At 47.7% G+C, this 24,297-nt stretch overlaps 1 protein-coding gene across 7 annotated transcripts in view; it reads left to right on the top strand.

Annotated features, from left to right (window-relative positions):
* PLD1 (phospholipase D1) overlaps positions 1–24,297 on the top strand; it is a 75,886-nt gene that overhangs the window by 34,292 nt on the left and 17,297 nt on the right. For 6 of the 7 annotated variants that reach the window (XM_056358178.1, XM_056358180.1, XM_056358181.1 and 3 more), the window contains 13 exons: positions 2,527–2,585; positions 3,118–3,210; positions 5,759–5,911; positions 6,648–6,797; positions 8,107–8,190; positions 9,946–10,027; positions 13,101–13,211; positions 14,528–14,734; positions 15,385–15,601; positions 16,548–16,661; positions 18,728–18,856; positions 19,164–19,282; positions 19,445–19,558. In XM_056358178.1, coding sequence (XP_056214153.1) covers positions 2,527–2,585; positions 3,118–3,210; positions 5,759–5,911; positions 6,648–6,797; positions 8,107–8,190; positions 9,946–10,027; positions 13,101–13,211; positions 14,528–14,734; positions 15,385–15,601; positions 16,548–16,661; positions 18,728–18,856; positions 19,164–19,282; positions 19,445–19,558 — 1,632 coding nt within the window. The remainder of the gene's footprint in view (positions 1–2,526; positions 2,586–3,117; positions 3,211–5,758; positions 5,912–6,647; positions 6,798–8,106; positions 8,191–9,945; positions 10,028–13,100; positions 13,212–14,527; positions 14,735–15,384; positions 15,602–16,547; positions 16,662–18,727; positions 18,857–19,163; positions 19,283–19,444; positions 19,559–24,297) is intronic. The other variant, XM_056358182.1, reaches the window with a different exon arrangement.

Here is a 24,297-nt window from a genome sequence, read left to right as displayed (position 1 = left end):
ATGCAGCAATAATAATAATAACCAATCATTCGATCAGATGTTTTCCATTGCACTAAGGAATTTTCCTTCTAACTGATGGAATTTATTTATGCGTTGGTTTTTGTTTTTTTTTTTTACAAACCAGTGCTTTTAATTGGCACTGCTTGATCAACGTGTTGGATGGGCTCCTGTCACCATCTTTGCCATTTCAAAGACTCCTTGGCTGAAGAGCAGGTGGCGATGCTGCCAGACAGTCTTCCATTTATGTATTAGTAATTCTGTTTCTGCAAGTAATTTTTCCTCCTTTTTGCTTCTTCGAGGACAATTATTTCTCTGCATGCAGTGCATCTCAAATTGCTTCCAGCTTTCTGGTCACAGCCAACATTTTCAAAGGGTTTTGATACTCATATATGCGTTTTTTGTGTGTGCCTGCTGTGAGAGAGATGTCTGGGTTTCTGATTCGGCTGGTGGGGGATGCCAGCCGTTTTCTGAAGACATGAAAATGGGAGCCAGGGCAAAGAACTGGCCTGAGACTTCACTTGAGATCGCTGATAAGAGCTTGCAGGATACGCTGGGTTTTCAGATGTCCCCCATCCCACTCCAGGTGTCACTGCAGAAACAGCTGAAATGTTCATAGGTCATGCCTGGTGCTTTTCCAGAACGAGTGGTGAGCACAGCGATAGCAAGATTGATAGTAAAAGCATGGAATAACGTGTTCTAGCTGATTTCTGAAAACGGGCTGAAATCATCCAAAAATGAGGGCATTAAATTTCCCTCTGCTGATTAGAGGTTACTTTATGTCCTTGGGCTACCCAGAAGAGAACAAAAGGCCTTTTGTTCTTCTCTGTGACCTTACTGATGTGAGAAGTTTGGGAAGGTCCCAGGAGCAGCAGAGTGTGAGGATGGGGAAGGATCTTCTGCCCTGCTGCAGCTTCTGTGGGGCAGAAGGGATGGTGCTGGGAGGGCAGCCTGAGCCGTCCTCACCGTAACTGCAAGGCACGCCTTTGCCCCAGATTTACTGATACTTTTTATTACGCTTAGTATTTGAAAATACCTTTGAGACTTACAGGTTTACCCATATAATTCCTGTGCAAAATGGGATTTTGTGGATGAGGCCCCTGAGGTCAGCTTGCCAAAGAGCAGGTGACGGTGACCACCGTGGAGGAGAGCCCTTCCTTGGGTGCTAGCACCTGAGCTGCTCTGGGGAACGGGTGGGCATAGCCTGAAACTGGCCCGGGGCTGTCTGATGTCCTCACTGCGGTCAGGAGCACGGGATAAATCCTGGACTTTGGCCCCAGCAGCTTCGTTGCCAAAACATGTGGTTAGAGGGTTCTCCCCGGCTTGCTGCCCGGCCAAAGCGGGGAGCAGCTCCTGCCCTCGGCACTCATCCTGCACTCAGACAGTTTTATGTGATGATAAACTCAAAGTCCCGGGTGCAGAGAAGCCTCTGCCATGCAAGGCAGCTCCTCCACAGGGCTGCTGCTGCCCAAGCCCTGTCCTGCACGGGACGCCCGGGGCAGGTGTCTCTCCCTGCCAGCGGGGCCCAGGGCTAAGAACCAGCAGACTGTCAGGAATGTCCTGCTGTACAGCCAGGAAAAGCCTGCTCGGCTGAAATTGCCTGGAGTCCTATTTTTAGAGGAGAATGTAATCGCGCTGTAGCTTTGCTTGTCATTACGTTCCTTTGCGCTCTGCCGAAGCAGGAGGAGGCACGAAGCGGCAGGTTGCTTGAATCTGAGATGTGCTGGGAGACCTGCTAGTGTGGCACATGCGCTCCCCAGGCCGTGCCTGCTGTGGAGCTCTTTGCAGACCTGCAGAAGTCATGGAGAGTGTGCTTGAACTTGCTCTCCTCCTACTCCACTGTGACTTTCCTGTGGGTTTTTGGCTCCCGATGCCAGACGGGGCAGTGGCATGTGCACAGCGCTGAGTCAGAGCGACCTGCTGCTGCAGTGGTCCTGGAGGATGCTCGTGGGTTGAGGGGCTGAACCCCCATGTGGTGTGTGCCCATGGGGTGAGGGACTCAAAGGGAATAGGTTGCTCCCAGCTCTGGGGATGTGTGCTTATTCCTTTTCCAGCCTTTTTGTTGGGTCACTGGAGGAAGGAGAGGGTTCAGGCAGCCAGCCAGCCAAGTTCCACAGACACCCAAGCACCAAACTTGAGTCCTTTTTTCAGCCAGTGATCCAGGAGGAGGACATGGTTTAGTGGTGGACTTGGCGGTCCTGGGTTAATACTTGGACCTGGTCTCTAAAGATCTTTTCCAACCTAAATGATTCTGTGATTCTGTGCTAGTGGGTCCCTAAAACACATTTGATTTTGATTGTCCTGGTTGCCTGAAGTGTGTTCTCCAAAGCACATCTAAAATAAACAAACAAAAAACCCCAACCAAACTACTTTTCTTGGTTGTCTTGAAGCTGCTGAGGTGATGGTGGGTAACTTTTGCTCAGGTTCTTCTGTAGGTTCTGGCTTTATGACAAGTCACTTTGATGAAGCAAAGTATTTTGCGGATTTCAGAGTATGAAAGATGGGGGAATCTCTTTCTTTTTTCCCCAGATGGAGTTCGTTGGAGTAAGCCAGCTGTCGTTCATCCACGACCTGGGACCAAAGGGCATGTAAGTTGTGAGCTGTGTCTTTGTGAGTTACAATTCACCAAGAGCACGGTTTTATGGATAAATTTTGTTGAAATTAATAGCTTTCTTTTCTCGCCAATAGCTAACTGACTGGGCAATGTTGTACCATCCAGATAGAAGAGAAGATTAATATTCAGACAGAAATGCTACAGCTTTGGGAAACAGTTTTGAGGGCGAGGTGCTGGCTGCAGCTCACGGGCTGGCTCGCAGGGTTTCTCCCCTTCCCTCCCTGCAGCCTATTTGGTCAGGTTCAAGACCTGCTTGTTCTTCTGCTTGTGCTATAAAACAGGGCCCTGCATTTCTTAAATCTGCGTGATTTCCTGCCGGAGGGGTAGTTCTGCCCTTCTTCCAGATTTCAGGGCATGGCACAGAGGCTGCTCAGGCATGGCTGGTGGCACCAGGAGCCGTCCCTGGGCACAGGGTTTGGGGGGTTCAGCAAACACCCTCCACCTGAGAGCCCCCCACCTCCAGGTGAGCCATGCCACCCGTCCTGACGGTGTTTCTGTCCTTGCAGAGAAGGGCTCATCATGAAGCGCTCCGGGGGGCACCGCATACCTGGCCTGAACTGCTGCGGCCAAGGAAGGATGTGCTACCGATGGTCCAAAAGGTACTGCTGGGACGGGATGGGGTGGGATGCTGCGTGCCCCCTGGGCATACGTACAAACCCCCTCATTTGTCTCCGTCTCCCAAAAAGTCTAGGAGGTAGATTCTTGCTTTTTTGCAAAAGCCGTGGATTTTCAAGTCCATCCCCTCCCTGTGGGGAGGATGCTGGGGTTTTTTTCATCTGCTTTGGAGTTCATAGAAGGGACCTGTTGCTCCAGAGGAAAACTGGGATTTCTGACTGCCTCAGGCTTGCAGAAATGGCAATGATCCCCCAGTCTGTGCCCAGCTTTCCCAGCTGCAGGAGTGCCCACGGGGCTCCATGCCTTCGGGAGGGGACATGGCCCTGACCAGATTTCAGCCCAGTTTTCTGAGTATTGCTCCCTCAAAAGAAAAGAAAATGCTTTTCAAAAGAAAATCAACTAATTGAAACACTTTCTGGACTGCTTTGGAGATGGGTTAAATCAGATGTCACCTGCAGCAGTTAGGAGCTCTGCTTGGTGCAATTAACCTTGGGATTAAATACATCACCTCTTCGTTACTACTGCACGTACTTAAATGCTGGTGTTTTCATGGGAGTTTTCACAAGCCACCCTGTTCCCCTGTCCCTTCCCACTGCAGACAGACATAACCTACTGTCCCCATTCCTTTACCTTCTGTGTTAGATCTCAGCGTTTCCTGAGGCTTCAGCGTAGGAGGCACGTGCTACGGGGTGCGGGGGGGGATGTTACCAGCTGGCATCCAAAAACCACAAGGGGTACTGCCTGGACCTTGGCCTTCCCAAGCAAATCTTTCGTTTTGAAAATCCAAATAGTACATATCTGCCTTAGAGCAACATTTTTTGGTCTGTAGGAGCTTCCTGAACGTTATTCATCTTTTGGATTTTACCATCGCCAATGGGCTGTCATTAGTTTTTTCTTAAAAATTTCTGTTTGCCAACAAAATCTTTCTGCATTCTTGTGAAGAAAAGGTTCTATTTCTTCGTAGTCTTTCCAACATTCCTTAATGTAATTTTACTGACCTCTATAATGAGTGTACAAGGAGATCAAGATGTGACCTTCTTTCAGGTCAAATCATTGAATTGTCTCCAACTCTTTTTTTTTTTTTTCTCTTTTATATTTAAAAAAAATGTCTTTATCTCTTGATACCCCTTAGTTAACTCTTCCCTGCGTTATGCAGAGCTCAAGCTTTACTGGGGAGAGTAGTACATCCAGCTTCGATGGCCCCACCGTAGCCTGCTGGTACTGACAGCCTATGCATCAATAAATAAGCAAATAACAGGAATATTTCCCAGCAAGGGTAATTTTAAGTGAAGTTTTTTAGGACACGTCACACTGCAGACAGAGCTCCCCCCAAGCGTGGCACAGGCTGTGGGCAGCCTTTTCCCACAACAGCTTTGCTGCGGACATTGGGCTTTCTACACGCCACGTTCATTTCACTTATTATAGTAGGTTGGGTGCGTTATGGCCTTGGGGGCTGTGGAAAGGGATGCAGAGGAGAACAGCGGGGTGATGCTGAGCATGGGCATGGGCAGGACTTGTTGGGCATGCAGAGCTGCCTGGGGAAAAACAGAAAGGGAAATGCTTGGAAATGCACCCTGTGAGATGTTTGGGAGTGAAATTATGGGCCAGATAGGGAGGGGAGGTATTTTGGCACCAAATGAGGGGTGATGCTGGGATAACTCTTTCAGGGCCCTGAAAGAAAAGAAAAAATTATGGGATCTGGCAATAGGTGAGGAGCTGAGGCTGTTACTAAAGACACAAGAATGAACAGATTTTTGCAGTATTTTCTGTTGCTTTGTGTGTTTCTGAGCGTGCAGAAGAATGAGGCGAAGGTCTGGTGGCTGAGACCTGTGTGGGACAGAGGGGGCCGGTTACCCCAGCTACGCCGCAGGGGGAGAAAAAATTAGAAATGCCATTCACAGTAAAAAATGTGGGTTTTTTCCTAGAGTTGCCTTCAGGCTACGGTATTTTTGTAAAACCTGCCGGTCATCTCTCATCGTGTGTTTCTAACAGGGTGCTGGTTGCTTGGCAATAAAATCTTTCCGAAATGCCTTGTTATCTATTTTGATAGGAGTGAAAGGGATCCTAGCATCATAATTTATGTTAGAAATGTCAAGTGACTCCCGTATAGCAAACAAGCTGAATAAAAACCTGGGGTGGAGGAATGCTTCTTGCACCTTGCCTGGTGCTGGGGCACCCAGCTGGGAGGTTTGTGAGCAGGGAGGTTCTCATTGATTTTGTTACACAAGGAAACCTATGTTTTCAAAGGCTTCTGTGAAAAGGTCATGCAAGTAACTCTAAAAGTCTTGTATTGAATTCAAACTCATTATCCAAGTTCATAAAATAGGTACTTTTCCTGCTCAAGAAAACCATACCCTGGACTAGCCACTGAAAATAAATTTTACCATTTGGTTGAACGCTTTCCTTTCCCTGGTGAGGATTTGCACTTGTTTTGAAGGAAACCCTTTTCCATTTTATTGACTTTTGTGGTGGCTGGTGTTTTGAAGATGGGCATGGGTGAGGTGCCAGTGCCGTGGTCGCTGTGCCCGACAGGTGGCTGGTGGTGAAGGACTCCTGCCTGCTGTACATGAAGCCTGACTCGGGGGCCATTGCCTTTGTCCTGCTGGTCGATAAGGAGTTCAACATTAAGATAGGCCAGAAGGAAACAGAAACTAAATACGGGTTGCAGATTGACAATCTCTCGAGGTAAGCAATACAGACTTGATTTAGACCCTTCTCAGTTTGCTTTTGCTTTTTCTAAGGATGACACGATGCCCCTCGCTGGGCTGAGGTGGTGCGGCTCAGCCTCCCGCAGGGCTCAGCTGCTGGTGTGTCGATACCTGCTGGGGATTTGGCCTCTAATGCTGATCGTTTCCGATGTCTTAATGAGGCATTTGGAGCCTCAGCTGCTCTCTGTCCACCCTTGCGGTTATTGCTGGGGCCTGGGGGCGCGGGGTGCATGCTGAGTTGCACGGTCTGGTTTTGCAGCAGTTGTCTATGGTAATTTTCTAGGTGTTCTGTGCCTTTTGTGCTGCAAGCAGGGACTTGTTCTTCTCCACCCCAACTGGAGTATTACCCAAAAGGCATGCTAGATGGGATAAAGAGATATTTAATATTTTTATAGTGGCACACAGTATAAATTTGTCACTTTTTAAAAAAATACAGCATTAGCTACGCCCCCTGAGTTAAGCCAATGCTGTTAATTTAAGTGTGGGGTATTTTATTTTATGCTTGGCAGCGCAACACTGTGGTAGTTGTTTGGAGCAGCTCAGTGCTGATGCATTCTTTTGCAAGCAAAACAACAAAGCAAAGTCCTTACTTTTTGCTTAGGCAAAATATGACTTATATAGGTGCATTTATCAACATATACAGAGAGCGCGGAACAGCCCATTTAAACGTAAGTGGCTCCAGCATCCTGCCCCACGCATCATCTGTTTTACAGGTCGCTGATTCTGAAGTGTAACAGCTACCGACATGCCCAGTGGTGGAGGCAAGGCATAGACCAGTTCATTCGGAAACATGGCAAGGACTTCCTCACGGAACACCGCTTTGGGTCTTATGCAGCCGTGCAGGAGAACACGCTGGCCAAGTGGTGAGGACCATGGCGAGGCTGCGACTGACCCTGTACCTTGGGTGCAGTTACCTGCAGCAGCAGTGGCACACGCCTGGCTGTGCTACGCCGGCTCTGACGGGTAGACCTGGTAGCGTTTGGCAGCTGCAGAGGCTGTCTATAATAAAAGAAGTTGCAAAGAACGAGGCTTTCTTCACCAGGAATGGAATAGCAGTACTGGTGACAGGAGTGCTTTGATCCTGTTACGGCTTTGCATCACAGCTAAAATAGCATTTTGCAACATTGAGTTTCATTTTAATTTGAGCAGGTTGGGTATTTATTATTGGAAGGATAAAAATGGTATCTTGATGCACATATAATTGGCAGGCTTCTTATGAGTTAAAACCAGAACTGCTCTTCCATTAAGATGTTCTTGGCTTCAATTTTATCCCAGTTTCTGATTCTGGAAATGCTATTTCCTATGGGTTCAGGTCTTTGTGCTCTGGGTTATAAACTCAGGGTAACATATGTGCTATTGAAAATGTCCACCTCTTCGGCTACTCCCGTCTTCATAGCTCCCTCCCAAAGCAGCTCTGCTGCAGCCTGCCCTGCCGGCGCCTCCCTGCAACTGATGGTCTGATCATGCCCTTCATGCTCTGAAATGCAAGATATGTCCTGCTCACTACATTTGCAAGGCTGTTTCTCATTCTGTAGCGCAGCATCGCTCTTCCAGGCATCACGGATGTGTTCGGGTGCAAAGGGCACTCATTGGGTTGAAAAGTAGCATCAGATTCAGGCCTGGCAGGTTGGCTTTACGATGAAAGAGAATCAGCCAGTGCGAATTTGGGTAGTCTAAGAATGACTGGGCTTTATGTACACAGTAGTCCCATGAGAAATCCTTCTGTCTGTAGTGTAACCTGGTTGCACTAAGCCATTCCCAGAAGCATCTCAAAAAATCAATTGTAGCGGGAAGCAAACCCTCTCGGTGCTCTCACTGCAGCTTCTGCCTTGAAGCAACTGCTGCCCAAATAGTTTCCATAAATCAAAGCAAGCCCCACTCCACCATCCTTTCCTGAGAGCCAAACCTAGCTCGCTCGCCAAGCAAAACCCGAGAATACTGTGTGCGCTTGGCAGAAGTACAGAGTAGCACTTAATAATCTCTTATTGTGCTGTTTCATTAAGCTACTAATAGCAGCATGGAATTCTCCCTGCATGTTGTCCTAATTCTTGAAACTGGGTTTGTGTTTGCTTTTGAGAAGAGAACCTAGATGGCATTAGCACAGAGCCCCACCGGACTTTGTTGATGAAGGGGGAGGAAGCCTGAGCCCATGCGCTGTGTTTGCTTTTACAGGTATGTGAATGCTAAGTGGTACTTTGAAGATGTCGCAAATGCCATGGAAGCTGCGAAGGAAGAAATTTTCATCACAGATTGGTGGTTCGTACTTACATGTTTGGATGTTGACCAGCCGTGTCTCTTGGAAGCTTCCCGACAATGCGGCAGTGTTGGGAGGCCCTACAGTATGGCAGCTAGCCGTGTGGCCAGATGGTTTGGCAGCACACCCAAACATCTCCTTGTGCTATACTCAAAGGCCTTTTCAGGAGGGCTGGCAGCAAAAGCGCATGCTTGGAATCAGCAGTTTGGTTGTCTCCTTCCATGGAAAGGCCTGAAATTGCTTGAAGGCACCACCTGAATTGCAAATGTTACGGCCTGAGGCGCTCATCAGGAGCGTAAATCCTTGCGGACCGGAGGGGCATGGGTGGCTTTCAGTGTATAAGGGATTGTGGATGCTCAGATGCCTCTGACAGTGCTTTTCCCATGGGATCCTGCACGGGATTCTGCTTTCAGCTGCTCCTCACTGTCTTGGGAAGCCTCATGCCAGCAATAAGAGCATCTTGCTGGGGGGGGGGGTGATTTTGCTCTGCTCTTACATAGGCCATACAGTGGGGGGGGAGTTTTCGTTGCCCCTTCTGAGCTATGTGGCTGCTGAAGGACCTGGCTCTGTCACTTCATAACCAGTAATTCAATACATTTATGCAGTGCGCTGGTTCCTGCTTGAGGCAGAAAAAGGGTGCTCTCACAGACTGGGGGCAGGGTTTCTTGGCAGGATGCCGGTTGCAGCTGCCTATGCCCTGCCTTTGTGGAGTTCAGTCTGGCTGAGCCTGGACCTTGGGGTGGGATGGTCGGGCAGGCTCCCAAGGCATGGCTCAGATGTCCCCTTTAACCTTGGGCACATCTCTGTGCTCCCGTTTCTCCATCACTAAAATGAACCTTTTGCTGCTAATCCCGTGCCTGTAGGAACTGGGAGGATTAGTTCTTAAGTGCCAATTATTATGAGAAAATGAAATACGATGTTAGCATTTACTGGGGTAAAACTGGTTTCCTAACATGAGCACAGATAACCCCAGGGCTCCTGGATTCCCACGTGCAAAAGCAGGTAGCAATGCAAGAGCATCACGTTTCAGACCTGTTATGTCTGTCTTAATGATTTATTCAGACAATTGTTAATGTATCTTGGAATTCCAAAACTTATCTGAAACTTGGCATTTCAGATAAAAATGCTGTTGTCAGAAGCATGTTTTTAGGATGTAGCAATATGCTTTATCCAAGCACGTGTTTCCATGCTTGGTACAAAAGTAAAGGAATGAAATTCTGTCACCTTGCTTTGGGAGAGGTAGATGAGATTGTTTAATTATTCCTTCTAATCCTTAAAGCTATGAATCAATAAAATGTCCTGTTGAGAGATCATATTGCTTTGTCTTTAGGCAGCAAGGAAAATCCAGTACAAATCTATGCTATTCAGACAGCCTAAGTACCAGGAGAACTGAAGTCCTACTCTTATTTATATTTTATGTATACATATCTCTTTCAAACCTACCTTGGGGTTTTCTGTTGTTGCATCTTTCTTTCATAGTTAGAGTCCAAGTTTCCTCATTTATACATCACTATTAAACTTAGTCTCATGGGCTGTTGAATACTAAGATGAATGTACTGGACACATCCCCTGCCCTCTGTAATGCTCTGTTATTAAAAACCAAAGGGCATGACATCAGAGGATGCATCACTGGGACGTGAACCTTCACATCCATTTTATATAAACTGATTTCTTTGCTTCCCAAGTTGATTATTCAGGCCAACGCTTTGTTTGCAGACTACATATGCTGTGTTTTTTCCGCCTCTTTATTTTCTTAGGCTGAGCCCAGAAATCTTCATGAAACGACCCGTTGTGGAAGGAAATCGCTGGCGGCTGGACTGCATCCTCAAGCGGAAAGCAGTAAGTGAGCTCCAGCTGCAGCCTTCACCCCGCGGGAAACCCCATGCGCCCACCCACTTACAGGGTCATGTTAGGACCGGAGCATTTGCACCACTTGTTTTGGTAGGGATGAGAGTTAACGGTGGCCGAGCCTCGTTCCAGAGGGCCTTCAGAAAACCACGTGTTTTGATTTGCTCCCCCGTTGGGTTTGGAAGAGCTCAGAGGCAGAAGGGTAGCTCCTCTGATTGTCCCCTCATGTCCTCAGGTTTGGGTCACTTCAGCCTTGCATTACAGCTACCCCAACTCCTGGTGAGGTCCAAGACCTGTTGCTGTCCAGTGCTTTCCTGGTGGCATATGTAATTTAGAGGTAAGGGAAAGAGTAAGCGCTTTGTGGTGGCTCTTGGTAGGTGGTTTGTACGTTACCGTGTTGTGCAGATCCTGTCTGTTACCGCCGCGTATTGTCTGTCTGTGCTGCAGCTTTTGGAGCTGAAGCAGTGAAAGATACCATCAGTCTGCCAGGAAAATCAGGATGTCATTAACAAACAGTCACTTGGTATCACCCAGAGGTTCGTGCAATCTCACAATAGCCTTCTCATTGAGTTTTCCTTACTTAATGCGTTGCATAGGTCCTTGCTACAACTAATCACAAAGGAACTGATGATCTTGCTGTTCACCCGTCATTCCTTGCTGTAGTAAAGAAGTGCCTGCTGGCATCAAACATCATCCTAGTGTCTTCCAGCTCCCTGGTGGAGCCTCTTTTGCCTTCGTCCTGCCAGGCCATGCTGCCTTCGTGCCAAAGCTCTTCATGCCACAGCTCTTGCACAGCTGCTGCTGTGAAATAATAAACTTTAGTGGGGCATATAAGAAAGGCCAAAGCCTTGAAAGGTTTTTGTGTTTTCTTCTTATTATTTTTATTTCCAAGGATAACTTATGATTAGAAAAGGCTTTATTTTTTGGTAGCTGGCTCTTACTACCTGTATGTCTCCTGGTTTTCTCTGTTCATGCCCACCCCTTTCTGTATTCTCATGGCTCTTGTGGCCACTAAGACATGGCAGATCAGCTGCGTCCTCCCAGCCTGTTCCTCCTCAGGTTGAGACCCTGGTCATGGGGGTCCTGGTGTGTTGATGTGGAGAAGGGATGTGGGGAAAGAGCTTCAGCAGAACATGGGGGGGAAAAAAACCACCTGTGTACAAACAGAAGCAGCATACATTCCCCAGAGCTGGACTGTGGTGTTCAGCTTGTTTACAGGGAGGTGATAAACATGACTCAGAGACTTGGACTTCTCTCTGCATTGCCACATTATCTGAGCTAATAAATGCTCGTGTTCAGTAAGCAGAGGCTGGTATGAACTTGATAAGGCTGCTTTTTCCCTGTTTTCATTTCTCCTTCCCTGCTGTCCCTGTGGAACAGAAAAGCTCAGACCCGCCGTTGACCTGGTGCCTTTCCTGGCGTTCCCGGTCTGGGCTCCCATGCAAAGCTCTGCGCTGTTGCATGCTGTCCTTTCTTGTGCAGCCCTTTGTGGTACGGGCAAGAAACTGCTATTATTAGCCCTGTTTCTCTTTTCTTTAAGCGTAGCGTTTTCATCTCAGAAAACAGTTTATTTTGTTGCTGGTTGTACTCTGCTTTCCAGTAAGACGTCTGGCTCCAGCCTATAGAGAACACGTTTCGTGGAGCCAGGCAAGGCAGAGGAGAAGCCGTGTGTGAGGAGTTTAAGAACGTGGGCTGTGTTTCTGATCACTCAACCCGTGATAACACCGGTGCTGGAAATGGTAACTTGCCCCGTGTGAGTGGTGAGTCACAAACTGGAGCATGGCTGAGGAAGTCGCTTCAGCTGCCGATGTGGTGGAAGGGCAGGAGTCCAGGCAGAGATGCTGAAATAGTCTTTGACTCCCTCCCTTTCAAACCTGTTGTCATCACAGTCCTCACTCCTCTGTGTGCCTAGAAAAAAAGTAAGGTTTTTTGTGTCTGTTGCTGATTTGGAAGTAGTCTTGTTTTCTGGCAAATGAAATATGGCCACGGGGCAGGCCCACCAGCTGGAAGAATTTGGCTTTGTCACGTTGACATGGATTTTCCTGTGGCTATAAATACCTTGTAAGAGCAGGGAGTGTTTTAAGCTTAGTTCCTGGAAATACTTGCGGGCTCTTCCACTTGCAGCATTCCTTTGGCTCGACAGGGCGGTCAGCAAGCTGGTGCCCTGGTTTAGGGGTGAGGCTGTCCTTTATGTATGTGCAGTGCTGCCTTGGGCTTGTCTGGGTGCAGGGGAGAGCAGAATATCGCCCCCAGTTTGGAGACTGCCTAAGCTCCCAGTACCACCTTTGTGGCAATAGGAACGTAAAAGGCTGTGGGAAGTTGAAGTCCCAATTTTAAGCTGGCAGATTCCACTGCAGCATTTTGAACTGTGCTGATTTACGGCAACTGAAGATGCCCCAGTGTGTGACCAGCGGCTGCCGAGGTTTGGGAAGTACTTAGCAGTTTTGAAAGTGCTTTAACAAGTGTCCTCAGAAACCTTCCTGTGGATACCATTCTGGTCACAAAGCACCATCCTTTGAGTGCTGCTTATTGGATTCCAGGAGCTTGTTTAGCTCTACCAGCAGAAAGGAGGTGTTTGCTGGTGTTAGGTTGGTTGTGTCCACTTTAGGAGAGGGATGTCCATATGACCACACTGGCATCGTTGTCCTGCAGAGGCTTTTCACTGCAGGCAAACATCAGGGCAACTGAAGGAACAGAAAACTGAACTTCAGAGGATGTGTGCAACAGGATTGTATGCGGACTGAATAAGGTTTGCAAAAATCTTCCCCCACGGGATGTTTAGAAGGGGCTGACCTGTTGGTGGGCTCTGGTGTAGCTCAGCTCTTCGCACACACCCAGGTACCGAGCCCTCCTCTGGAAGCTGGAGAGCTTTCCTGGGCAGTGCGGGTCCTTGCACGCTGTGGGGTTACCAAGGGGGATCTGGAATGAAGAGCAAGTAACCTCAGCCTGTGTTTCTGCCTGCAGGTTCAACATGCTTACCACCTCTTAGCTTTTCCTTGCTTTGGAAATGGGCTGTATCCATTGGCATACCTGCATAGCATGTGTTTCTTTTTATTTCTGACAGCAACAAGGAGTGAGAATTTTTGTTATGCTATACAAAGAGGTGGAGCTTGCCCTAGGGATCAACAGTGAATACAGCAAGCGGACACTCATGCGCCTCCACCCCAACATAAAGGTAAATGCTCATCGCGCAGTTGTATGAGGGACGCTTACATTCATTTGTTCTTGATAGCTGGTGCGGACCCTCAGTGTATTTGGCTATGAACTGGAAGAAAAGTGTTTCCCACCACTGTGGTGGGAATAGTGTGTGAGGGCGTACCCATACAGTGATTACTACATCTGGCAACTTCATTAGGTTATAACTGAACTTAAAATTGCTTAGTTCAGACTTGCCAAAGCAACTATTCATCTAATTCACAAGAAACGTGTTTGGTATGACAAGTTAATGGGGTTACATCAAATGGAAAATTACCATTTGAGAATGCTGTCTCATTTCAGCATTTCTGTTCAAACACAGAGGGCCAGAGTCAGCGCTGAATGTTTATGTTCCCATCATAAATAAAGAGCATTGCACTGTCCTGTGCTGTTAAGCTGCTGCTGTGCCACTGAACAGAAAATGAGTTGTGGCAGACGAATCAGTAGATAAAGCTAGATCCAGTCTCTTGAAATTAGAGATATACACATTTTAACGAGCAATAAGATATATATTATGCATGAGGGTGACTAACAAACTGCTAGAACAATAGATTTATCGTCAGTTGGTCAGTTGCCACAGTGAAGGGAAGCATCATCTTCATGGCAAGACTGGAAGATGTATCTGGAAGATACCTGCTAGCTGTGTAGCAGGTTTTGGGAGCAGCCCAAAACAGGTGAAATCCTGTAGCTTTTTCCCCAGGAAGCTGGTCTAATGGCTCTACTCTAACATAAAAAATAAAAAAACTATGTACTGTATGCTTAGATATAGAAATTACTTTGCCGTAAACACGTTAAAAAGAATCTCATAAACAAATGCTAAACATCTTGCCGATTTTAAATAGGGAAAAGCCAGCCAACTTCTCATTTCACTTCTGTAGTGGCAACGAAAGAAGTGAGTCAGATCACCAATATGTTGTTTTGTTACAGAGCAAGCTCTGTGTTTGAAAGCTCAGCTATTATAGCTCTACTGAAAGCGTGATTTTATTTGTTGAAACAGCTTCCTTGAGTATGGTCCTCTACCAAAGTGTAAGTAAGTGTGACCTATCCCAACACCAGTAACCACTGCTGCCGGGGAATGCCCGCGTTGCGGGGAAGCACCTGCCTCCAGTAAGGCTGAGCCCAACTAGCACGGAGTCATGGAGCTTCAGCATTTACTGCAGTCTGTGTGGATGCATCTTTCAAAAACTCCAGTGTTTCCCCATCATCCTGAGCAGCCAAAAAAGCTGGGCAGCCCTCTGGCTGGAGGGATGTAATTTGGGTGATGACACTGAGCTTGAGCGCTGGTTTTCTCCCTAGGTGATGAGACACCCAGACCACGTGTCCTCCTCCGTGTACCTCTGGGCCCACCACGAGAAGCTCGTCATCGTTGACCAGTCCGTGGCATTTGTGGGCGGCATTGACTTGGCGTACGGCAGGTGGGATGACGACGAGCACCGCCTGACCGATGTGGGCAGTGTGAAACGTGTGGCGGCGGCGAAGTCGGTGTCAATGACCAACCTGGCAGTAAGTGGGCTTGCTCCAGCTGGTGGCCACGGTCACGTCTGCATGGAAGCTTTGTGGTGGGGCTGAACAAGCTGTGCCTGCTTCGAAGCATACGTAGCGTTGGGTTTAGGAGGTTTAGAGAGTAATGGGAAGTATCCGAGTACTGAACGACTCTTCAGGGCTAGATGCTGACCAGCCCTTGCCAGGGCACGGAGACAGCTGGGTTTTCCCTGGAGCTTGGAGCAGCAGTCACAATGTGGAGGCTGCGTTCTCAGTAAAACTTAGCTAGAAATGCCCAGTAAGCAGTCGCAGAGTGCTCCAAACTTTTGGGTACTCGGGCCCTCAGCAGGTGCCTTGCTTGCCAAGCTTTCTGCTAACGTGGGTCTGTATGCAACCACATCCCTCGTAAAAATGTAGAGAGGTCTAGGTTTTTCAAGGGGAGTAAGAGCCCAGAGTAAAATTATGGAATCAAATTCTGCTGGTATTACCGGGTTTTCTTGTCGAGTGCCATCTCAGTGCAGACTCTCTCCCCCAAAGGCATTCCTAGTTCCCTTTGTCACAGAGCAAAATTCGACTCGTGCTTGTTTCTGAGCTTTGATATGCATGACAATCTGTAATTGAAGGGGAACCTGTCCTTACATCACCTGCAACAGTGTCTTGTGTCTTTTCAGCCTGCAGCAGAGTCATATGAGCATGTCCCTCTGCAGTCTCAAGCTCTGTCCCCAGAAAGCCACTTGTTCCAGAGAAATGCAGATGATGTCCCAGACATATCAAAAATGAAAGGAGTAGGAAAACCTAAGAAGTTTTCAAGGTTCAGTATTTACAAGCATCTCCATAAACATGGCATGCACCATGCTGACAGCGTCAGCAGCATCGACAGTGAATCAAGTAAGTAACGCTGTTCAACTAAACAACATGTACAAAGTGTATGTGGAGGTGGGTGGGTGTACCTGCAGATTCACATAATTTCTGGAGTAACGTGTTCTTTGTGAGGAAGGAAAGTCGACGAATTTCTTAACTACCAGAATAACAGCTACATGTAGTCAATGTGTAAATTTGTGTTGCTGCAAAATATACAAGGCAATTTTTAAGTGGATTTGCATTTAGTTTAATTAGAGATTGCTGTGAGCCATCAGGTGACATGGTAGAGTGTACATGATATCTAATGTTTATATTGTTGGGAAATTTTTGCTCCTGCAAGGGAGAACTGAAACATTTGTTCTCACCTTGTAGTGATTATAACAAGCCAAACAGTTTCTGAAGGTGATTATCCCCTCTCATAGGCCAGTGTTACCTAGGTTTACATCGGTTCACTTAAACGGAAGTATTCCTCATTTACCCACTTACTAGAGAGGAGAGACTATTCAAGAGTTGAATATTTGAATGTAGCTTTTCATTCCCCACATTAAAAATAGCTTCAAAGCTAAAATTACAAGGGTCAGCTTAACGCTTGTTCTAGCACGGAGTCCTTCCTGAGATCTGTCTCTGAAGTCCTCGGCTCCTGAAGCTGCATGTTGCTCACGGTGGGCACTTATCTGAGTTTCCATTGCGCCCTGCGGATCTTGCTCCTGCCTCTCGCCGGAGGAAGCCTTGCTGGAGCATCGTTTGCAGTCAGCTCAGGACATAGCCATGGCTTTGCGACTTCATCTGTTTGGTTTAAAATCAGTTGGGCCTTGAGTTTGGTCCTTTGCCTGTTGGCCACTTGTAGTTTCAGCAAACTGAGATCTCGTTTGAGCCTCTGTTGTGCAAGGTGTCTTCAGACAGCATCAGGCACCAGCACAGAGGTAGTGGACACGTGTTTTTGCCATGAATAGAGCATCTTGACTTTCTGCAGGTTACTGTAACCCCACTAGGAGCCAACCGAATATAATCCAGAGTTTAAAGCCCCATCTGAAAATGTTTCATCACCACAGTGAATCCAAGCAGGGGCTCGCTGAGCCTCGGGAGGGTAAGTGAGGAAAGGCAGAGGTGCGGACCCCTTCAGGCTTTAGCTGCTGATGTTTTTGCATTATAACTATGGTGAGAGTTAGGTTGGGTGCTGGGATCAGCCTTTGCTGGTGCTTGTTCTCCCAACATCCTTAGCACCCCTCTGAGAACATCCTGGCAGAAAAAAGCCTTCTCCAGAAGCTACAAAAACTGCAGCATAAATAAAATAAAAAACCCCACACCAAAACCCCAACAAAATTAAAAAAACCCACAGCAACAAAATTCAAAGGGAAAAAAAGAATTGCAATAATGACAGCAGGGAACAATTGAGGAAATAGCTCTGATTCTGGGATATGATGATTTCAGCAGCTCTCATCCTGCCAAGGAACGGCTTGTTAGTGGGGCTGGGAACTTCTGCCTTGGATATTTTAAAGTAAGCCTGGTACAGGAAGAGATGCAAACAGAGAGAGGAAACAGCAAAGTGGCTGCTGCCAGACCTGTGTTTGAGTGGAGACCTGGGCCCCCCACCTTTGCCCTGTATTAAAATCAATGAAAGCATACTCAATTGAGAAAGGAGCTCGGTGGTTGTGAGCACTAAGCTGTTCTGATCTCTGGACTGATGTTGAAGGGGCCTGTTTCAGTGTGGTACCTCATTGAGATGCCTTTGAGTTCTGGTATGGGGTGAGGTGTTCTTCAACATCTTCCTCTTGCTAACATCTTCCTCTAAGGCATTGATTGACAATTATAAAACAAAATAGTGGAGGTAACAAGGAAGAGATGCATTTGCTTCATGGAAATGAAGTGCAATCCCCCCTGTGGTCACCTCGTGCTCATTCAGCAGTTGGTGTACACTCATCGAAGCTCGGTACATGAAGTGTGTTTCGGCCAGACGTCGTGTCCCACCCATTCCCATTTGAGCATGCCGAGCCAGCGATTCCTCAGCTCCACCCGGACTCTCACTAGCCACCCAGGCACCCCCAGGCAGCAATGCTGCACGCCTGCTGCATGGCGCTTTGGCATGGCTTGGCTCGGTGGGGTTACAGCGGCGCTGGTAGGGCTTGCTTTGGGTGAGCTGGCCGTGTTGCGCTGCTGCTGTGTGCTGCTTTGACTGTTGAAAGGGGCTTTTTTCTTTTTTTGTACTAAGGGTTTTTCATGGTTACCTGGTGATGTGGTCGGGTTAAGAGAAGACTGCTGTTGGCATGCTGCTGCACAGTTACTGCACTAGCAGATGGTGCGGCAGATGAAGGCAGTTCTCAGTGTCAAGAAATAACGCTAGCTAAGTGTTCATGGTCTAGGCCGGTGGCTTTGGCTCTTTTAAGAGCGAGGAAAAAAGGGTTCACTCTGTGCCAAAATCTGTGCTCTAGAAAAGGGATCCTGTCAGGAGGGAGTATCTCTGTCTACAATACTTCTGCCCATTTTTAATCATCATCGATTTGGAATTTAGGATCCATTTGTTCAACAGGTAAATTTGTATCAAAAGATGACATTGTAATTTGGAAAAACAGTAAAACAAACCAACCCCCACACTACTGAATAAGGGAACATGAGCTTTTTAATCATCTCGTTCTCGTTAATAAAGACTAGCTTCTGTTAGAGGAGATACACCCTGCTGTAGAGGCAAAATAATAAACCCTCTAGCAGAGAAGTTGAATTAGTTCAACAGTATTGAAAAATATATTAAGTAGATGATATATGTGTTGTTCCTGTACATATATCTACTAAGGGCAGTCACAGCTGGGCTATTTAGATGTCATAGGACTGTGGAAAGAGAAATTACTATAGGGTGCTTTTTTTTTTTTTAAGTCCAATGTAGAGAGCATTCAGCATCTGCTTTTTGTTCAGTAACAGATTGTCATATACAACCTGTTCTGATTGTGTAGCAAATACTACAATAAGGAAGAAAAAATACTAATAGATCTCCTTTGAAAGCAACAGGAAGACTAGGGAGAAATCTGCTTTGGCTGACCGGGACTGGCAGGTCCCACCAACGCTGTTCCGCGGCAGCGAGTCTCTCGCCAGCGGTGCGCGATGGGCAGCTGTGACTCACAAACCAGTGTGTGGTTTTGTTTTCTTGTTTGCCTGCGACAGATAAAGGATCCATCCGCAGCTTGAAGACGGGTGTTGGCGAGCTGCTAGGGGAAACCAGGTTCTGGCATGGCAAAGACTATTGCAACTTTGTCTTTAAAGACTGGGTTCAACTTGACAAACCTTTTGCTGGTAAGTGCCTTTGCACCCTGGAAGTCATTACATTCCCCACAAACCCTCTTCCCTATCTTTTCAGTCTCAAACTATATTTTTTTCCTGCTTCTGAGCCAGAGGTAAGGAGGTTATTTTGGTTTGACTGCTAGGAAGAAGCAGCAAAAGCCCCTTTAAGAGGTTCTAGAGCCAATTACGCTGTCATGGTTCATGGACAGGCCTCGGTGCCATGTTCTGGAAACTTCAGCTTGGGGGGAGTGGGTGCCATGCTTTTTCATATTCATGTTCTTTGTCTGAGGAGGTCCAACCGTGCTTTCCTGTCCCGTAGATTTCATTGATAGATACACCACCCCAAGGATGCCCTGGCATGACATCTCGTCTGTGGTGCATGGCAAAGCAGCACGTGATGTCGCCCGACACTTCATCCAGCGCTGGAACTTCACTAAGGTGGGCTGTGGGCATTGCTGCTGGGGCATGGAAGTAAATACAGCTTCTGCCTAATTCACGTGTCCTCCGGAGGCATGCATTTTATTATTATTTTTTTTATGTTATTCTGCTATGTTGCAATCTTTTCAAGGATTTTTTTTTTTTCTTTTTTCCCCTGGGCAGATTATGAAGCCCAAATACCGATCCCTGTCCTACCCCTTCCTGTTGCCAAAATCTCAGCAAACTGCAAATGAGCTGAAGTATCAGGTGCCCGAGGCTATTCAAGCTACAGTCCAGGTGGGTGTTGATGGTCTCCTGCTCATATACTCCTGAGAGAGCTTGTTTTGCATCTTCCCAGCAGGAAGTATTGATACTTGACAGACCCTCTACAGAACTTGAAATTAAAAGATAAAAACCTCTTATTTAACTCACAGTATAGATGGTCAGATCCTCAATTACAATAAAATAATGCAACTCTTTCAGTAGAGATGCATTAATTTGTACCTTTGCCTTTGAAGTAAGAGGACCAAGCTGTATGCAGCACTCAGGCTGTGGGAACACCATGACCTTGTATAGCTGTTTTGTTTTCTGCTGCTCCTCTAATGTCTAACATTTGTTTTTTACATTTTGGGAAGGCCTGATGGGTTGAGGTTGACCACTGAATATTTATCTCAGATCTTAGAGCAGGCTACTGGGCCTCTGATGCCTCACTCGGATGAGTAGTGGTCAGGTACAACCCAGCATTAAGTGGAGGCTCGAGGCTGTTGCTTTCTGCATTGAACTTCATCTGCATTTTATTATGCAGTCGCTCATCCCTGTGGGTCCTCTGAAGTTCTGCACAGTCAGCCCACAGTCTCGTTTGTGACAATCATCCTCTCAGTCATAACTGCCAAAATACCTATATTTAGAAACCCAGTTATCTATATGAAGTGCATACATTGAATACTCAGGTTATCCAGCAGAAACCTGGACTTGTTGAAGAACACAGTCAGAACAGTTATGCTGAAGCAGCAAAATAGTTGTGTGTCTGTGGATGAAAGATGTATGAAATGAGAGCAATTAGACCAAAACCAGGAAAAAACACATGCCTTTGCTCTTCGTAAGGAATGGTCCGCCCAGATGACAGCAGCGCTTGGGGAAGCTTAGTGTAACAAAATGCATTTTTCTGGGTTTGTGGGTTGCCAGGGCATTGTCTGCTCCTCCCCATGTGGTGTGAGGGATGGCCAGCAAGGGGATCTGGTGTCACGATCTTGGGTGTTTTGCATCAGCCTCCAAAACAATGCTCGCAGCTTGTTGAGAAATAACCTGGCTTTGGGCATCAGCATACTTCCCTGTGGCTGTAAATGCCACTCCAGCTGTGTCTGTGACACCAGCTTCCTGGGAAATTTCATTCTCGTGGAAGTGAGGGGCTTGTGTCTCTTGAGTTCTAACTGCAAGATAAGCCTCAACTTCTAAATCATGAGGTTTGCTGTAGCAAAAAGCTACGTTGTACTGATTACAGAACTGAAAGCAGTTCCCGAAGGAGGAACTGCAGTGAGTGCAGCCTAGGTCCAGCTTTCCTTTGGGCAGTTCTGCGGAGCTGCTGGCTCAGAGCATCAGCCTGTGGGAGAGGAGGATGGAGCTTGGGCGATGACTGATCAATGCTGCGTACACCAGTGCTGAGTGATGGGTGAGCTGTTTGAAAACTAGCCTCGTCGTGACATTGCTGGGGCATTGCAAATAACCAATACATTCCAGGAAATGAGGGGCTGTTCTCTGCGACGCCATAAACAGCAAAAAGAGAACAGGTTTGGCTTGTAAATTATTCATTTGAAACTATCTTGCTCATTTCTAATTTATCTCAAATTGTGGCTTTGAGAGACCTGTCATGGTAGCTCAGCCCTGCGTATAGCCAGATAAATAACATTCTATGATACTAGGCTGAAAACATGTTGCCCTGCAATGTACCAGCCTTCCCGGTATGAGGGAAGACTGTGGGAGAAGGGCATTTTGCAGCACCAAGCACGGTGGAAGCAGCGAGGGTGGCTCCTCTGCCCGGGCTGGTGCACCCTCCTGCCTGGGTGCAGGTCCCTTGGCCCTGGGCTGCATGCAGCTGGGTGATGATCTCCTTGAGCTCCCAGGCATGGATCTGCATGCAGATACTGTAATTTTGGCTGTCTCTTTGGCCTGGTTTTCCTCAATCCCTAGATGGCACAAGTGCCCTGAGCATCCCTGCAGTCCCCGCTGTGGGTCAGTGAGTGGCTCAGGCTCTCCTACTGGTGTGGGCTTTAGTTTTGGCTGCTGCAGGAGGGGGAGAGAGGGCAGGATAGCTGCAGCTTGGATCTGACCTCCCCCCGCTCCTCCCAGCTGCCTTTTTCTGGAGCTGCTGCGGTCTGCATCAGGGCATCCCTGTGTGGCTCCTCCTGGCTGCAGGAATATCAGCCTCTTGCCTGTCCAATGTACTAGTTTTGGACCAGAGGGCTGCAGGTGCTCACATCTCTTTCAGCAGCACAGTCCAGTGCAGAAATAACCAGATACCCTAAAATCTTTCACCGTTTCTTCATCCAAAAAAATTAGAGCAACATTGTTGTTCCTTATGCTGAATCCTTTGGCTGGCCAACAGCCAAACCCACATTATCCCCATTTTGGTGCTGTGTAGGGACTTCGTAGGCAGCAGTTACTGCCCTGACGTGAAATCCAGCATCCAGTGACTGTCCTTGGCTGTGGGGTGATTGAAAAAAGTCTGGCTGCCAGTTTTCTTGTTGCTGAGCTTGTTTGCAAATCTGTCTTCAATTATGGGCAGATCAGAGGAAGGGGAAACACAAAGGATCTGTGGGGATTGCAACGTTGCTGCAAGCCCGAGCCACTGACCTGTCAGCAACAGATTTTGACCTCGTCGTACCATCTGGTTTTGCTCTCCATTGTCAGAGGAGAGGAGCAGGAAAGTGCTTTCAGGAAGGTGGAGATAGCAGGAGCAGCACTGACAGGGGCTTTCCCCTGGGCAGGGAGGATGAATGCATCATGCATGGGAAACGATGTGGAGGTACGGCTGGGGACAGGAGAGGAGGAGCCTGTCAGACATGGGGTCTCATCCTCTTTCATTTGAACTTCTGAGCTTTGCTCACAATAGCAATGTGATTGCACATTGATTTTTTGCAAAAGTCAAATAGCTGTTGGCCAAAGGCGGTGCCAGGTTTTTTTCCATCTCTCTGTTTCTATTCCAGAGTTTCCAGTTATCAGCCAAAGCCAGCACTGCAAAAGATGTGACGTGGTGAGGCAATATCCATTTCCTGATGTAAACGCAATGAAAATTTAATGCTTTGGCAACAGCTAATGCCCTTACCTCTTTGAAGTCTGCATGAAAGCCTGCATTGTTCAGGTTTTATGCGCTAGCCCACAGCAAACACCAAATGTATTACTATTGTATCGGTTAAAGACATTAAAGGGATGACAAGCCTGGCACAGCACTCCAGCAGCTGTTGTGAGGCTTAAGAGGAAGGAGCACGGAGACACCAGCTCCACTTGGTGGGCACTGCGCTGGGCAGCATGCGGCCTTTTTTACCTGGGAAAATAGATTGGGTCTGAACCAGCTCACTTCAGATACCTTGACAGGAAAGGAGAGATGTCCAGAAGTGAGATGAAACATTAGTGATAAAGAAAGGCTATGTAGGAAACTTCTAGGTGTGTATTTGTCCTTGCGTGTCACAGCTTTGTTTCCTCAGGGTGCGTGACACATTCATGTGATGCCAGTGTTGGTGGCTGCAGAGATGCTGAGGTTGGTGGCCTTGTCCTGTCATCTCCTCGCCTGTCACTGTGGCTGCAGAGCTGTGCCGTGATCGGTGCTGGCCACTGAAGTGGTCCAGATTAAAAATAACTATTTCCAGGAAGTCCAAGCTGGAACACCTTACACCCATTCTGCTGTCCAAGCCAGCATCTTCAGAAAGCGCCTCTTCCCTCCACATGTGGATTTGAGGTTGTACCTGATGCGTTAGCTTTTCAGGTGGTGCTGAGTCAGCTTTTCAGGATGAGCCATGACACGTTATTCTGGGGCGAGGGCAGAGGGGTGATGGTCCTGTAACAGCGGGCAGCCTGGCGTGTGGAGAGAGCTGGGGTGCCGACGAGTGGAGGGGTGAAGAGGAAGGCAGGGGAGGCTGGGGCATGATGCTGTGGGAAGCTATGGCGCTGGGAAGGGGTAGTTTTGTGTGATGGTTCTGTCGCATCAGGTGGCATCCCCTGGTTTGGAATAAACTTGTCTTCTGGCAGTAAAGATGAATTCAAAGCAAGGGGCTTTGGCGCTATCAAGTTCCCAATTCAGAAAAGTACATTTATTTCTTGTCTGTAATGGTTTCAGTTATTGCTGCTGTAAAAAAGGGTGTGGAAGTGACTTCGTTCAGTGCAGGGCTCAGCAGCTTATCTTGAAAAGAGAAGCGGCTCTTTGGAGCGTGGACAAAGTTAACTAGCAACAGAAAAAACAGAAAAGTATTGAGTGTCAGTGTTTCGTCACCTAGGAAGACACAATCTGCAGCTTTCTGAAGTGCAATTCCAGATTGCATTTGCTGGATGTTCCCAGCACCCAGGGATGGGCTTCGGGGCCCGAGGTTTTCACCGCAGCAGGACAAAAGGCAGGGTAGGGGCAGCACAGCTGCTCATCGCCAGCTGTGCTGGTCGAGGTGGAGGGCCTACAAGCTCCTGCCAGGCTGCAGCCTGAGCTGTGTGCATGGAAGAATTAGCCTGCTTTCTACTCGGAAAAGCTGCTTTTCTGTCCTTATTACTGCTAGACGGTGGAATTTTGTTCAGGAGCTCTGCCTGCTGTGGTGTTTTGCAGGGCTTTAGCACTGGCCAGCCTGGGGTGAGTAGGAGCATGCAGCGTTGGCTTTGCAAACCAAATGGATGATTAAAACCACACCAGCATGAGCAGCATCACCTTCGGGGGGTTGTGCAAGCAAAGGGCAGCTGTTTGGGATGGGTAGAGGCTGTGACGGCCCTTGTGTTCAGGCTGGCTCCCACACTCAAGCATCTGTGACCCCAGTGTTCAGTTTGGGAGGCTGCAGTGTGCT

This window comes from Falco biarmicus, chromosome 13 (assembly GCF_023638135.1).
Source record: "Falco biarmicus isolate bFalBia1 chromosome 13, bFalBia1.pri, whole genome shotgun sequence".
NCBI lineage: Eukaryota > Metazoa > Chordata > Aves > Falconiformes > Falconidae > Falco > Falco biarmicus.
Note: the sequence above shows the minus strand (reverse complement) of the source record. Positions and strands in the feature narration are given on the sequence as shown.